General features: G+C 46.8%; 1 protein-coding gene across 8 annotated transcripts in view; it reads right to left on the bottom strand.

The window, feature by feature from the left end:
- The window catches only part of LOC125461316 (protein CBFA2T2-like), a 151,392-nt gene that overhangs the window by 95,689 nt on the left and 39,414 nt on the right, over nucleotides 1-16,289 (bottom strand). For 2 of the 8 annotated variants that reach the window (XM_048549943.2, XM_048549944.2), the window contains exon 2: nucleotides 865-932. The exons of 2 other annotated variants lie outside the window; for them this stretch is intronic. In XM_048549943.2, the coding sequence (XP_048405900.1) occupies nucleotides 865-871 (7 nt within the window). In that variant the 5' untranslated portion in view covers nucleotides 872-932. Of the gene's footprint in view, nucleotides 1-860; nucleotides 933-7,450; nucleotides 7,688-16,289 lie in introns of those variants that run through there. 4 more of the 8 variants (XM_048549945.2, XM_048549942.2, XM_059652735.1 and 1 more) reach the window with 4 other exon arrangements.

The raw sequence follows: 16,289 nt of genomic DNA, 5'->3' as shown, positions 1-16,289 counted from the left end.
AGGCAAGTCAGACAATGATACAGTACAGAAGGCCATTCAATCCACCATGTTTTGTGAAAAGGTTACTCAATTATTCTACTCTCCCTGCACTTCCTACACAGCTGCAGGTTAGTGCCCTTAAAATGTTCCAAAACATCCCCCTTTTTGTCACGTGTTAAATCGTCATCCCTCTCCGATTAAAACAAGCTCTCTCTAACTGGTTAGCTCAGTTGGCTGAATAGCTGGTTGGCAATGCAGAGTGATGCCAACATCATGGGTTCAATTCCCACACCAGCTGTGACTACTATGAACCTTCTCAACTTCTCGCTTCATCTGAGGCATGGTGATCCTCAGGTTAAACCACTACCAGTCATCTCGCTCTCTAATGACAGAGCGGTCCTCTGGTCTGGTGGGAACGTGCTGACTTTAAAGTACCTCTGGGTGTAGCTCTTAGGGTTAAAGGGCTCAAAGAACATGGGGACAAAGTGGTAAATGGACATTTACCTTCATGATTATACTGCAAAGCATGGCAGCCTCATTGGGCTCCATGGCCTACTCCCATTTTCCATGCTCCTAATTTAGAGCATGCGGAGTGGAGTTTTGGATTTCAGCAGCAGATAAGTAGAGGCAAGGGATGCTACAGGAATGTTATGGACATAGAGGTAGGCAGTCCTGACAGTGGCATGGATATGCATGAGGGAAGCTCATATCCAGATCAAGGGTTGTGAGCAGTCTGGCTCAGCCTTAGGCAGGTGTCAGGATCTGTAATGGACAGGGGTGGTCCCACAGCTTCACGGTTACCTCAATTGATTTTTCAATCTGAATTCATAGCAGCTTGACAATTTGAATATCGACTGTATTATGGTGGAATGTTAACTCACATACTCGACATCAATAGTCCAGGGCCTTGGGTTGCTAGCAGAGTAGCACAGCCATTGTACTACAGCAACGTACTGGTAAGGAAAAGAAAAAAAAACTTTCTGTTAACTATGTAAAGTATGTGCACTGCCTTCTTTTGATATCTGTAGAACAAGGGAGCTGTGCTGCCACTGTACTGAAATTAATTTGAGAGAATTTGGAGATGCTTTTTATTTGTCTTAATCCCCATACCATTTCACCTTCCTTTTAGGATGAGATATCAGATGCCTTAATATCAGAAGTATCAAAATCACCAGAAAAATAATCATATTTGCTTTACTTTTAAATATTCATGGAGATCCGCAAGATTATGTTACATAGACCAACATGCAAATAGATAGTCACGGTGAAGAGTTTTTCTCAAATCATTTCCAAGGCTTCACACGCAAGCATGAGGAATATGACTGCCAAATCAGGAAGGAAGAGTCGAAGATCAGAATTTTAAATGTAATAGTTGAATTATAAGGTGCCAAATGACACAGATAATGGGTGAAGTGTAGGGGACATCATAGGTGTGATGGAGTTCGGGTCAGGTTGAAGTTACCAGAGAAGGGAGGGTGAAGGAACTAACAAGGAGAGCACTTGAATGGGTGAATCTGCTGGTAACGAGGAGAAACGAACAACATTGCAGAGATGGAAGAAAAGAAAGGTTTTAAAAGTGCAAAGCAGCAAGTAAGTAATTGATATTAGAGTGGGAGCCTCCTCAGATCAATAACATTTGACAAGAGGCTTTGCATTGGAGTCCAGTCTGCAGCAGTACAGGGTAAAGGCTATTAAAAGGTCATTGACTTGCTTCCACTAAAACCAAGTGCTGGAAGAGGCATGTTATTTCTTGTACACACTCAAAAGTAACAACATCAGCAATGCTAAGGGATCTGTGTCATGGCCTTAGACCATAGACTTGTCAAGACCGCAGTATGTGAATCCACACTGTCACATTCTTCACCAAAACACCTCTGTTCACTGCTGACGTTTCGGGCCTAGACCCTTCATCAGAGAGGGGGATGGGGAGAGGGAACTGGAATAAATAGGGAGAGAGGGGGAGGCGGACCGAAGATGGAGACAAAAGAAGATAGGTGGAGAGAGTATAGGTGGGGAGGTAGGGAGGGGATAGGTCAGTCCAGGGAAGACGGACAGGTCAAGGAGGTGGGATGAGGTTAGTAGGTAGGAGATGGGGGTGCGGCTTGGGGTGGGAGGAAGGGATGGGTGAGAGGAAGAACAGGTTAGGGAGGCAGAGACAGGTTGGACTGGTTTTGGGATGCAGTGGATGGAGGGGAAGAGCTGGGCTGGTTGTGTGGTGCAGTGGGGGAGGGGATGAACTGGGCTGGTTTAGGGATGCAGTTGGGGAAGGGGAGATTTTGAAACTGGTGAAGTCCACATTGATACCATTAGGCTGCAGGGTTCCCAGGCGGAATATGAGTTGCTGTTCCTGCAACCTTCGGGTGGCATCATTGTGGCAGTGCAGGAGGCCCATGATGGACATGTCATCTAAAGAATGGGAGGGGGAGTGGAAATGGTTTGCGACTGGGAGGTGCAGTTGTTTGTTGCGAACTGCATCTAAAGAATGGGAGGGGGAGTGGAAATGCATCTAAAGAATGGGAGGGGCCCAGTTCGTCCCCTCCCCCCCACTGCACCACACAACCAGCCCAGCTCTTCCCCTCCACCCACTGCATCCCAAAACCAGTCCAACCTGCCTCTGCCTCCCTAACCTGTTCTTCCTCTCACCCATCCCTTCCTCCCACCCCAAGCCGCACCCCCATCCACCTACTAACCTCATCCCACCTCCTTGACCTGTCCGTCTTCCCTGGACTGACCTATCCCCTCCCTACTTCCCCACCTACACTCTCTCCACCTATCTTCTTTTCTCTCCATCTTCGGTCCGCCTCCCCCTCTCTCCCTATTTATTCCAGAACCCTCGCCCCATCCCCCTCTCTGATGAAGGGTCTAGGCCCGAAACGTCAGCTTTTGTGCTCCTGAGATGCTACTTGGCCTGCTGTGTTCATCCAGCCTCACATTTTATTATCTTGGATTCTCCAGCATCTGCAGTTCCTATTATCTCTGTTCACTGCTGACTGTGCCACCAACGGAATCACTGCATTGAAAGCCAACAGCGCTGACATAAACACAGCAGCAGTTAGAGGCACCAAGACTCACTCAGCTCAAAGTCGCTAAATGGCAAAGTTAGCACTTTTGACAATTCAGAAGTGCAACTGAAAAAGTTTCATTTATACAGAACTTTTAATGCCATCAAATGTTCCCAAAGCACCCCAAAGGATTAATTACCAAGCAAAATATGACACCCAGCCACATATGGGGATATTAGGTAAGGGAGCCGAAAATGTGATCAAGGAGGTAGGTTGTAAGAAATGTCATAAAGTTTGGCAGAGGGTTGGAGTGGTGCAGTGATGGAATTCCAGGGCTTAGAGTCTAAGCAACTACAAGCAGGGTCACCAATGGTGGCCAATATCTATTCCACAGTTACCATCATGGTAAGCATTTATCTCTTCATTGCTGTTTGTGGGAACTTGCTGTGTACAAATTGGCTGTTCTTTCCTACACTACGACTATGATTCACTCTAAAAGTACCCCAATGGCTGTTATGAATGAAGTTACACAAATAGAAGTCTTTTTGAATTTCTATTGGGTAGAGGCAGCGCAGTTTGAGCAACTGTAGACAATAGAAAATTGACTTCAATGGAAATAAAATGAGAGGAGTTGATAAACAAGCTCCCTATTAATTATTGCTCATATTACACTACTCTACAAAATCAAGGTCCACTACATAATGTGGACGCTGTAGCTCAGTTTATGTCAACTTTGAAATTTAAAAAGCTTGTATCAGTAAAAGTGGCAATGAAGCATCCAGGTTGTTGGGCAGAAAAAAAGCATCAGCAACCTTGAAGAAAAGAAACTTGTCATTACGGGACTTCAGTGCTATCATACCTCACAGGGGAAGCAGTGGCCCAGTGGTATTATCACTAGACTATTAATCTGGAAACTCAGCTATTATTCTGGAGACCTGAGTACAAATCCTGGCAAAACAGGTGGTAGAATGTGAGTTTGATGGGAGAAGGGCATTAAGGGTCTAACAATAACAATGAAACCATTGTTGGTGGTCATGAAAAACCCACCTGGGTGATTTATGCCCTTTAGGGAAGGATATCTGTCAACCTTACCTGGTCTGGCCAACATGTGATTCAATTCCCTCTGGGCATATCGGAATGGCGATAAATCCTGGCCTAGCCAGAGATGCCCAAAGTAATGTGAGCGGGGAAAGAAAAGTCTCCAGTTCTAATGATTGACACATAATCGGGAATGTGGGGAAAGGATAATCTGATAGGATTATGGGAAGTATAGGTGGGAGTACACTAGCAAGGGCCTGTTGGGCCAAATGGCCTGTTTTCTGTGCTGTAAATTCAGTGTAACTACATGTAAAGGGGTTACATGAAGGCGGCCATTTTCTCAGGGTTAACACAGAAGGGCCCTAGGTTCCCCATTGAGAATATATGAAACAAAATTTATTGCATTAATGGAGACTATTCCATTTTGCCAGTCATAGAAATTATAGTCATACAGGAAAGGGTGCATCTAATTCATGTTGACTCATTTAATTAGCAGGTTGAGACTCTCACCATTATGCATGACCCAGGAGATCTGATGTGATACTCTAGAATGGATATAGAATAAAGATTGGGAACAAGGAGCTAACGCCATGGTGACAAGAAAGGCCATTAAATCTTCACTGATTAGCTCTTGATTGTCCTTGCAATACAAGAGTGCTAGCCATCCTGACACTCTGCTGCAAGGCAACTAGCATCTTCTTACCAGCAATGTCCAGATGTGTTGAAAATTATATAGACTACATTCACCATGATATGGATCGTAGAAGCGAACCTCTCCTGACTTGATAAGACAACAAGCTTGTTAACTCTGCAATGGCCCTCTCACTGATAGCCAGGAGGAGGGGGAAGCTCACACCATTAGCTCTTAAGGTACAGGAGCAGAATTAGGCCATTCAGCCCATTGAGTATGCTCTGCCATTCAGACATGGCTGATATGTTTCTCAACCCCATTCTCCTGCCACTTGCTCCATTTGCAATGCTCCTCTCTTGTCATTCTGAGATGGGTCATTACTTTTGGCATCAAGTCTCATTATCTACTTGTCAGCACTTTCTTGAGGGGTTGCAACGTGAGGAATGGAAGAATCAAGGTAATTTGCAGCAACTCTGATACTGCCTGTGGACGATCATTTAGATGTTGCTGCACACACTTTAAGACAGGTTTTCATTGGTATATTTAACCAACTGAAAGCAAATGCTTGCAGAGGAACATGGCATTAGCTGCTGCACAATGCACTGCCATTGTTGTTATTGTAATTAATGCTTCGGCTCAGAAAACACAGGTGAGCTCCATGCTGAGTACGTACCAGGGAAGCAATCTGACTGAGTCTGTGTGCAGAGGTGTGTACAAAGAAAACTGAGGCTGGCAGACCGATGCAGTACTGAGGCAGGTCTGTGCTGTCAGAGGCACCTTGTTTTCAATGTAAATCTCACCATCACAGCCCTTTGGAGGGGGGTGGAGGGAGGGCAGCAACTGGCCTGGTCATCCAGAACATCCTATGCCCTTAGATTGTAGGTCTACATCTCATAACCACAGCTGGTGGAATTTCAAATCAATGCCTAATCTCTGGGATGGGATGCAAATCACAGCAACTGTGAAGCCATTATGAATTTGTTTTTAAGAGCTTGCCTGATTTGCTTAAGAGAAAGCTGCCACTCTTTTCTGTTCTGGTTGACTCCAGACCTACAGCAACGAGGCTGACTCTTCACCGCTCTCTGAAATAACACCGTAAGCTACTCAGTTCGCTGGGAATTAGGGATGGGGAGCAAGTGCTGGGCCTTGCCAGTCATATTCATGTTCCTCTTTGAAAGGGTGAGTAAGAAGATTGTCTGACCGTTCCCACACTGTAGTTTGTGGGATCCTGCTGCACACAAAGGTGACTACGTTTCCTTTGAGATGCAGTGATGACACTCCAAATGTTACCTCAATGTGAGTGCTCTGGGGCATTCTGAGATTGTAAAAGATGTTTGTTGTTATTGTTTGCAGAAAGGACTACACCTCTGGTCCTCTGAACAACCCAGCCCTGAATCAACAGCACTAAACAGCGCAGAAGCAAGGGGCTCTCGAAATGGGTTCAAACTACATTGGAGACGAGTAGACGAGGAGAAAGTCTGCCAGTCCAGGAGGGTGAGGGTTATAGGGGGATGGGTCTGGGTGGGATGCTCCAAGGGGCGGTGTTGGGCCGAAGGGCCTGTTTCCACACTGTTGGGAATCTAATCTAATCTAATAAATCTCGGTCATCAGGGTCTTGAATGTTACGCTTGAAAAGCTGGTGGAAGACGATGCTATAAATAGTACTCCATGGGAGTTGGACGGTGCTGAAGATGCGGAACGTCAGGATTATGAATGGAAAGTGCGGGTGTGGGACTAAACACGACTGCTCCTCAAACAGCCAGCATACCCAGAATGGAGCGAATGGCCTGAAGCGCTTTGGTTTCCATGATCCTGCTCACAGCACGAGTGAGTTCTAGGGCCCCACACCCACTCCAAAGCGGGGAAAGGGAGAGGGGAAATGTGCGGTTCAAACACTTGGTGGGGAGATGCGGTGAAATGACAAAGCACCCCTTGTCCTCAGCCAGCTCCCAGTGCTACTGTCAGTTATCAGCGACTGACCTGTAACGGCGACCCAGGTGGCACAGGTCACAATCTCCTCTCGACAAGAGCCAACTCTGCAAGGGCAGAGTCTATCATTTGATGGGGAAACCCATCCAGTTCAAGGAGAATCCCTAGCCCCCACCCCCAAATCACCCACCAAGCAGACAGCACTGGCCTCTCACAGAGAAAAACTGAAACAATTTGGCAAGCAATCCGCCAATCGCAATGCACCCCATTCGCCGGAACGCTGCTGTTCCAGGTGGCACCGTCTACACACCGAGCACCTCCACCCCGCGAGCCTTCACAACCCCCACTTACTCCCTGATAACTGACCCTCAGCTCGGCCCCAAAACTGGAAGAAGGCGCTGGCGGCTGGCTGCTCAGAGACACTGGGAAGCGGGAGGGTTCGCACAAACAGAGGGGACAGCTCCCTCTAACCACACACACACACACAGCTCTGCACAATCACCTGAAGTACAGCTCCTTCAGGCACGGATCCGCCGAAGAAGAAAGAATCAATCCTGAATAGGATTAAGCTTTCTTCTCTACCCCCTCCCTCCCCATTTTGCATCTACCAAGTGATTAGAATACAGAGAGATTTAATTAGCATCACACACACAAAACAGCCGGACAACAATGAATATTTTTGAGTACTTTGACAGCCTCCGCCATGCGTTCAAATTTGAGACAACTCCGTCAAATCCTGCATCGCTATTATTCGCCAGTCCAGGTAATTGTTGGTAAATTTGTGCAATTTCCCCTGTGTTCAAAAAGCATTTCGAAACGGGCAGGAGGTAGTGCAGATTCCCACAGGAGGACCGCAGACTTGACCGCTTACCTTTCTCCCCGTCGGATCTCCGAAGGCAGAATGAGCTGCCTTAAAATGTCAAAGATATTCCCCGGAATATCTAGATGTCTAAGGAAGAGAGAGAATCTTGCTCCTCATCGCTCGCTTTCATTCCTCAATCCTCCTCTTGTGACCAGCTTCTCTGTTTTCTGCCTTACATATGCGGAGCATGTGTTCAGGCTCACATCTGTGAGCCATTGAGAAGCAAACATGCAGCCTCTTTTTTAACTCTCCCCCCCCCCCCACGAAAAAATCCCTATTTTCCCCCTCCTCCTTCCCTGTAAATAGTAGGAAGTGCAGATGGAGCCCAGATGGGTCCTGCATGTAGCCGAAGTGGCCAGTTTTCGGATAGCCCTGTCTGCCTCGTCACAAATACATATCATTCCAAGCCCTGGTTGATAAATGATGTCACTAAACACATGCCCCCTTCCATAATACCTTGGCCAATCAGCCCTGGAGTCTAGACGTTGATCCCTTTAACATATTAACCTCATTTGCAGACAGCATCGTTCTCCTGGCTGCCTGTGAATTTGGCTCAGCAACAACAAAAAAATGAATGAACTGCTTGAGTACTTTCTATTCTCTCTCGATCACTGGAGTTTCTTGTGAAGAGCCACAAATTGACTCAGTCCAGCTGACGGCTCCGAGAGCGGGCTCTTGGGTTTTCTTCCTGGGCTGTAAATATTTATGCTTTTCAGATTTCAGAAAAATAAATTATTTCTACACACTCCTGTTGGAAGCGCGCAGCAAATGAGCAGGGATTCTAAAAGCTAAGGAAAACCCAGGCTCAGTCCCTGCTCTGCGCTGGGTCAATGGATTTCAGCCAGGATACCCTGGGACGTACCATGCTCACTGTTTGAATGTTGTCAGGAGGGACATGGGAAACAAAGCCAAATTGGTGATAACAAGGTCGAGACCTGAAACGTCAGCCTTCCTGCTTCTCTGATGCTGCTTGGCCTGTTGTGTTCATCCAGCTCTGCACCTTGTTATCTCAGATTCTCCAGCATTGGCAGTTCCTATTATCTCTCCAAAGCCAAATTAGTCCCAGGTTTCTGCTTCCATTCCCTGGTTGGGAATGGGATATGCTCCACATATCCCAGTAGTCCAGCTACAAACAGGCCACTCGGCCCAACCAGCCCTCTACATTGGGGAAACCAAGCGGAGGCTTGGGGACCGCTTTGCAGAACACCTCCGCTCAGTTCGCAAAAAACAACTGCACCTCCCAGTCGCAAACCATTTCCACTCCCCCTCCCATTCTCTAGATGACATGTCCATCATGGGCCTCCTGCACTGCCACAATGATGCCACCCGAAGGTTGCAGGAACAGCAACTCATATTCCGCCTGGGAACCCTGCAGCCATATGGTATCAATGTGGACTTCACCAGTTTCAAAATCTCCCCTTCCCCTACTGCATCCCTAAACCAGCCCAGTTCGTCCCCTCCCCCCACTGCACCACACAATCAGCCCAGCTCTTCCCCCCCACCCACTGCATCCCAAAACCAGTCCAACCTGTCTCTGCCTCCCTAACCGGTTCTTCCTCTCACCCATCCCTTCCTCCCACCCCAAGCCGCACCCCCAGCTACCTACTAACCTCATCCCACCTCCTTGACCTGTCCATCTTCCCTGGACTGACCTATCCCCTCCGTACCTCCCCACCTATACTGTCTCCACCTATCTTCTTTACTCTCCATCTTCGGTCCGCCTCCCCCTCTCTCCCTATTTATTCCAGCTCCCTCTCCCCATCCCCCTCTCTGATGAAGAGTCTAGGCCCGAAACGTCAGCTTTTGTGCTCCTGAGATGCTGCTTGGCCTGCTGTGTTCATCCAGCCTCACATTTTATTATCTCCCTGTGTCTGTGTCAGCTCCTACCTGGTACTCCGGTTTCCTCCTACATTCCAAAGATGTGCAGGCTAGGTGGTTTGGTCATGCTAAATTGTCCCATAGTGTCCAGGGATGTGCAGGCTAAATGGACTGGCCATGGGAGATGTAGGGTTATGGGGTGAGGTTTGGATGGGAGGGTTGGTACAAATGTGATGGGCCAAATGGCTTCTCCCTGCACTGCAGAAATTCTGTACTCTACTTTAACTCTAGCTGCCTTGTTTCCCATATCACCACAGCAGCTACACTTCAAAAGCATTTAGTCAGCTTTGCGGCATCTGGTAGTCATGAAAGGCACTCTGTAAATGTAATTTTTCCAGCCTCCCCTTAAATCCATCAATAGTAGTCACTTCAAACACTCCCTACACCAGCAGGCTCTGCATTATTGCCATTTGTTGAACAAAGAAGATTCTTCAGAATGCCTGATTTGATTTCTTGGAGACTATCTTACTTTGACAACTTTAACCTTGATGCCATGTTGGAGATGGTTCATGGTTATGGATCGACATCAAGGAAATCAGGCTGGATTATTGTAGCCTTGGTATTGAGCCACCATTTCTTCAGGGATATAAGTGCATTAGGAGCAGAAATAGATCATTCAATTCCTTTAACATGCTCGACCATCCAATAGCATAAGTGTCATTGTTCCATGCTGTTACCCATCAGTCTTGAAAATTCCAAATGTTCCCTCAGTTTCTACTGTTGAGAGTACCTGGATGTAACAGGGCTCCAGATCACTACTTGCCTTGGTAGTGTAAACAGAAAGAGACTGACTCTCAAAGCTTCTCATCTTGCACTCATCAGAACAGTGGCAAGAATGCCAAATTTCAAACAGTACTCTTGCTTCTGGCCTAATGAGTGCCAGATGGAGAGCTTTGAGAGGATAGATCATATTTTCAGCAAAATTCTAAACTTCTTTTAAAGACCTGATTCACTCACTGGTTGGACCAGCATTTATTGCCCATCCCAAATTATCATTGAGAAGGTGGTGGTGAGCTGTCTTCTTGAACCCTTGTGTGGTGCAGGTACACATATGTGGCCCTTAGGGAGGCAGTTCCAGGATTTTGACCGCGCGACATTGAAGGAATGTTGATATATTTCCAAGTCAGGATGGTGTGTGGCTTGGAGGGAACTGGCAGGTGGTGGTGTTTCCTTGTATCTGCTGGCCTGACCTCCTCGGTGGCAGAGATTGTGGTTTGCACAATCAGTTACCGAGCTGCTGCAGTGCTTCTTGTAGTTGGGACGCACTGCTACTACTGTGCAGTGCTGGTGGAGGGAGTGAATGTTCAAGGTGATGGATTCAGTGCCAATCAAGCAGGACTGCTTTGCCCTGGAGGGCAGCTGAAATTCTTGAGTGTTGTTGGGCTCATCTAGGCAAGTGGGGAGTATTCTGTCACACTCGTGCCTTGCAGATGGCACACAGGCTTTGGGGAGTCAGGACATGAGTTACTCGCTGTGTATCTGTGCTGTGTATGTGTGTATATCTGTGTGTGTCTGTGGGGTGTATGGGTATATCTGTGTGTGTATGTATCTGTGTATATCTGTGTACATATATCTGTATGTGTATATCTGTGTGTGTCTGTGGGGTGTATGTGTATATCTGTGTGTGTGTATGTATCTGTGTATATCTATGTGCATATATATCTGTGTGTGTATATCTGTGTGTATCTGTGGGGTGTATGTGTATATCTGTGTGTCTGTGTATATCTGTGTGTGTATATCTGTGTGTCTGTGTATATCTGTGCATATCTGTGTGTATATCTGTGTGCATGTGGATATCTGTGTGTGTATCTATGTGCATGTGTGTGTGTGTGTGTGTGTGTGTGTGTGTGTGTGTGTGTGTGTATTTATGTGTGTAACACTGCTTCCTAGTTTGACTCTTGAACAGCCTAGCTCCTATTTCAAGACTGGGCCCACTCGTCTAGGAGTGCTTGCATCTGAGGAAGTTACTTCTGCATGTTTAACCAATCGAACCCTTTTAGGCGCCTTGATTTGATTGCAGCTCCATCTGTTTTACTCCAGGGAGCTGCAGGTCCCAGCCCAGCTTTGGGCAGAGGGTAGACGAGGCAGCCAGTAGTTTTGAACATTCCTGAACAGCCACAGCTCTAGCCTGGCAAGGTGACAGGATGTGGCGATGTGCCTGTGAAATATCACACAGCTGAGTTTCTTAGCGAGAAGATTGCACAATGTTCACAGCTTAATTTTACACACGAGGAGACTCTCGGGGGCCAGAAACAAACATGAAAACAAGGTGGAACAAATATGAGGAAGTGCAAAAATATTTGATATGACTATTTTGCATTAAATTCATCTTGGAAAAATTGCCTGGAACCCTTTTGAGATGTTCGTTCGCTTTTGGGGCATTCCAATTGAAGAGCAATGAGCTGGCATCGTGGGACTGAAATGGCAGTAAAACTTCTGAATCCTGGCAAGAGAAGGGGGAAACCTTTGGGGGAAGAGGGTCTGGATGGGGAAAGAAGACATATTCAGTCCTAGTTTCAGTCACATTCTTGGGACCTGTTAAGCACTTTGCCTGCACATGTCCGCATTTCAGTTTAATTCGTTCCTGCTGCCTAGATTTGATACAGGTGTTCAAAATTACAAGGGATCTTGACAGATAGCAGAAAACTTTCCACTGGCAGAACAGTCAGTAACCAGAGGGCACAGATTTGAGATAATTAACAAAAAAACCAGTGGTGAGCAGGGGCAGATTTTCTTTTAAAAAACACAACAGCCTGTTTGGATTGGAAAGCCCGGTGAAAGCAGATTCAATAATAACTTAACGACAGATCTTTTGATTTGAAAACCCACCACCAAATCACCTGTTTGATGAGCCAAACAACGAAAGAATTACAAGGACTGGCCACCAGGGACCACAACAGGTCGATAACAGGACGTGTGGAAAAAATTAGGGGAGTGAGGCTGATTGAGGATAGCTTTTTCAAAGGGCTGGCAGAATCAGGGATGGGCTGAATGGCCTACTTCTGTGCTGTAACGTTCTATGATAAGCCACCAGCTTAGTTCCATTAACGCCACTAGAATCAACTGTTCTTTAACATAAGCCTTTGAGACAGACTATTCCTCCCTGAGCAGGGCACTTCACAAAAGCAGCTTGTCAATAGCCATAATAGTAAGAACTGCAGATGCTGGATTTCTGAAATAAGAACAGAAATTGCTGGTGAAACTCAGCAGGTCAGGCGGCATCTGTGGCAAGGGAAAGCAGAGTTAATGTTTCAAGTCCAGTGACTCTTTCTCCAGTTCTCGAAACGTTAACCCTGCTTTCTCTCCACAGATGCTGTCTGACCTCCTGAGTTTCTCCAGCAATTTCTGCTTTTGTTACCAATAACTGTGACTGAGCCATTTTCTTCCTTTGCATGTGCCTGGGGCAGCATTCTCCACACAGAATCAGGGAAGGCAGTGATAGGAATGGCAATGATATGAATCGGACACATACAAGTGAATGTTTTCAGAGCAACTGCACATGCAAGGCACACATCGTCACTCGTTGTGTGATAAACACTGCACCATAAATGTGACAGATTTATCACTATGATTAGATAAGGGGTACATAACTCTTTAAAGCTTGCTTCACATATAGATAGGGTGATTAAAAAGGTGTTTGGCGTGCTTGCTTTCATTGCTCAGTCCTTTGAGAACAGGAGTTCAGAGGTCATGTTCAGATCGTGCAGGACATTGGTGAAGCCTCTTCAGGAATACTGTGTCCAGTTCGGATTGCCCAGTTATAGGAAGGATATTGCCATGTTGGAGAGGGTTCAGAAGAGATTTACTAGGATGTTGCTGAGTATGGAAGGCTTGAGTTGGAAGGAAAGGCTGGGACATTTTTCACTGGAGTGTAGGAGCTTGAGAGGTGACCTGATAGAAGTTTACAAAATAATGAGAGGTTTAGATACAGTTTATTGTAATTGTCTTTTCCCTAGGCTGGGGGATTTTCAAGACTAGGGGCCACATTTTTAAGGTGAGAGGAGAGAGATTTAGAAAAAACATAAGAGGCACATAAGTTTTTATACAGAGGGTGGCTCATGTCTGGAATGAACTTCCTGATGAAGTGGTGGATGCTGATACAATTACAATGTTTAAAAGACATTTGGATGGACACATGAAAAGAAAAGACATGACGGCATATGGGCCTGGGGAGGCAGGTGGGGCTTAGTTTGGGGTTATGCTCAGCATGGACTGGTTGGCCCAAAGAGTCTGTTTCCATGCTCTATGACTCTGTGACAAATAGAATCAGTTGAATTAGAAAGTTCACCTTAGGACAAAGATCATAGGTTCAAACTCCTCCCTTGGGTACAAGCATATAGTATAAACCAAGAAAATGGGGCAGTAATGAAGGAGTGCTACATCGTCAGCGATACTGATAACCCTGTCAGGTGGACATACAAGGCCCAACAGTAATTTCTGAAGCAGAGTGACAGTGTTCTTCCCAGTGTTCTTGCCAATTTTTATTCCCTGAACATTGCTGAAAAGAGAGAATGGAAGATTTCAGTCTCGCACTGGATCAGGACACACACACAAGAATGCCAAATTTCAAATGTCACAACAGTTTATGCTGCTGCAGAAAAAGGTGTTGGTTGGGCAACAAGATGACTGGGGATTGGTAGAGTCGCTGCTCTGGCGATAGTACCGGAGAACATTTGGCTCCCAAGCTGCTGGGTAATTCCAAACAAAAAGCCATGAGGGATGAACATATTTCTTTTGTTTGCTGAAAATGGATCTCCATGTACAAATGTATGTCATGAGGTTATTAGTTTGACTGGACTATATCAAACTGGTTAAATGAAAACAGAGAACTATGGATGCTGGAGATCTTAATTCTGTTTTCAAATCAAGCATCTCAAATTGGTTAAAATAGTATCAGAGATAATGGGAACTGCAGATGCTGGAGATTCCAAGATAATAAAATGTGAGGCTGGATGAACACAGCAGGCCAAGCAGCATCTCAGGAGCACAAAAGCTGACGTTTCGGGCCTAGACCCTTCATCAGAGAGGGGGATGGGGAGAGGGAACTGGAATAAATAGGGAGAGAGGGGGAGGCGGACCGAAGATGGAGAGTAAAGAAGATAGGTGGAGAGAGTGTAGGTGGGGAGGTAGGGAGGGGATAGGTCAGTCCAGGGAAGACGGACAGGTCAAGGAGGTGGGATCAGGTCAGTAGGTAGCGGGGGGTGCGGCTTGGGGTGGGAGGAAGGGATGGGTGAGAGGAAGAACCGGTTAGGGAGGCAGAGACAGGTTGGACTGGTTTTGGGATGCAGTGGGTGGGGGGGATGAACTGGGCTGGCTGTGTGGTGCAGTGGGGGGAGGGGATGAACTGGGCTGGTTTAGGGATGCAGTGGGGGAAGGGGAGATTTTGAAACTGGTGAAGTCCACATTGATACCATTGGGCTGCAGGGTTCCCAGGCGGAATATGAGTTGCTGTTCCTGCAACCTTCGGGTGGCATCATTGTGGCAGTGCAGGAGGCCCATGATGGACATGTCATCAAGAGAATGGGAGGGGGAGTGGAAATGGTTTGCGACTGGGAGGTGCAGTTGTTTGTTGCGAACTGAGCGGAGGTGTTCTGCAAAGCGGTCCCCAAGCCTCCGCTTGGTTTCCCCAATGTACCCGGTGCGGCTTCCTCTACATTGGGGAAACCAAGCGGAGGCTTGGGGACCGCTTTGCAGAACACCTCCGCTCAGTTCGCAACAAACAACTGCAACTCCCAGTCGCAAACCATTTCCACTCCCCCTCCCATTCTCTTGATGACATGTCCATCATGGGCCTCCTGCACTGCCACAATGATGCCACCCGAAGGTTGCAGGAACAGCAACTCATATTCCGCCTGGGAACCCTGCAGCCATATGGTATCAATGTGGACTTCACCAGTTTCAAAATCTCCCCTTCCCCCACTGCATCCCTAAACCAGCCCAGTTCATCCCCTCCCCCCACTGCACCACACAGCCAGCCCAGTTCATCCCCCCCACCCACTGCATCCCAAAACCAGTCCAACCTGTCTCTGCCTCCCTAACCGGTTCTTCCTCTCACCCATCCCTTCCTCCCACCCCAAGCCGCACCCCCAGCTACCTACTAACCTCATCCCACCTCCTTGACCTGTCCGTCTTCCCTGGACTGACCTATCCCCTCCCTACCTCCCCACCTACACTCTCTCCACCTATCTTCTTTACTCTCCATCTTCGGTCCGCCTCCCCCTCTCTCCCTATTTATTCCAGTTCCCTCCCCCCATCCCCCTCTCTGATGAAGGGTCTAGGCCCGAAACGTCAGCTTTTGTGCTCCTGAGATGCTGCTTGGCCTGCTGTGTTCATCCAGCCTCACATTTTAGTATCTCAAATTGGTTGCTGTTTTAACCATTGGTGCACTCAGGAGTATTCTGTAAAAATGTCCAACTGGAGCATCACGCCCAACAGCGGACTTTCCTTTTGGGGTTTGTAAGTGCAGCCTCATTGTGTCTCGTCTGTACTCTGCTTATTACTAACAGAAGCATGCTGTACCCTTAAATTAATAACGCAATCAAATTTCATTGATGATTGTAAGAGATGGCTGTGGAAGGCTACTCAATTTCCTACATCTCAGCACTTAGATACTTTCTTCATTTGCTGTGAAATGCTTTGGAACATCAAGGTCATGCAAGGTGCTGCATAAATGCAAATCCTGCTTTTAATGGAGGTATGAATAGGCTCAACCCTGACTAAATTAGCATCTAAAGGAATTTGAGATGCTGGTGATGTGGTAATAGAAGTGATTTACATTTCAATAGTGCATCTCACAGATTGAGGCACATTTTAAAAGCAGCTTCCAGAGTGGAGATAACAAGGTGAACAATGAGTAGGAAAAACTGAGTCTATGCAATAGGGGGGTGGGGAGAACGAGCCCAAAAGAGAAAAGAGGAACTTGTGGGCATCTATGGCATTATTAATATTCGCAGTGCCATTTCAAAAGTGA

This window comes from Stegostoma tigrinum, chromosome 19 (assembly GCF_030684315.1).
Source record: "Stegostoma tigrinum isolate sSteTig4 chromosome 19, sSteTig4.hap1, whole genome shotgun sequence".
Lineage (NCBI taxonomy): Eukaryota > Metazoa > Chordata > Chondrichthyes > Orectolobiformes > Stegostomatidae > Stegostoma > Stegostoma tigrinum.
This window is presented reverse-complemented; position numbering and strand designations above follow the sequence as displayed.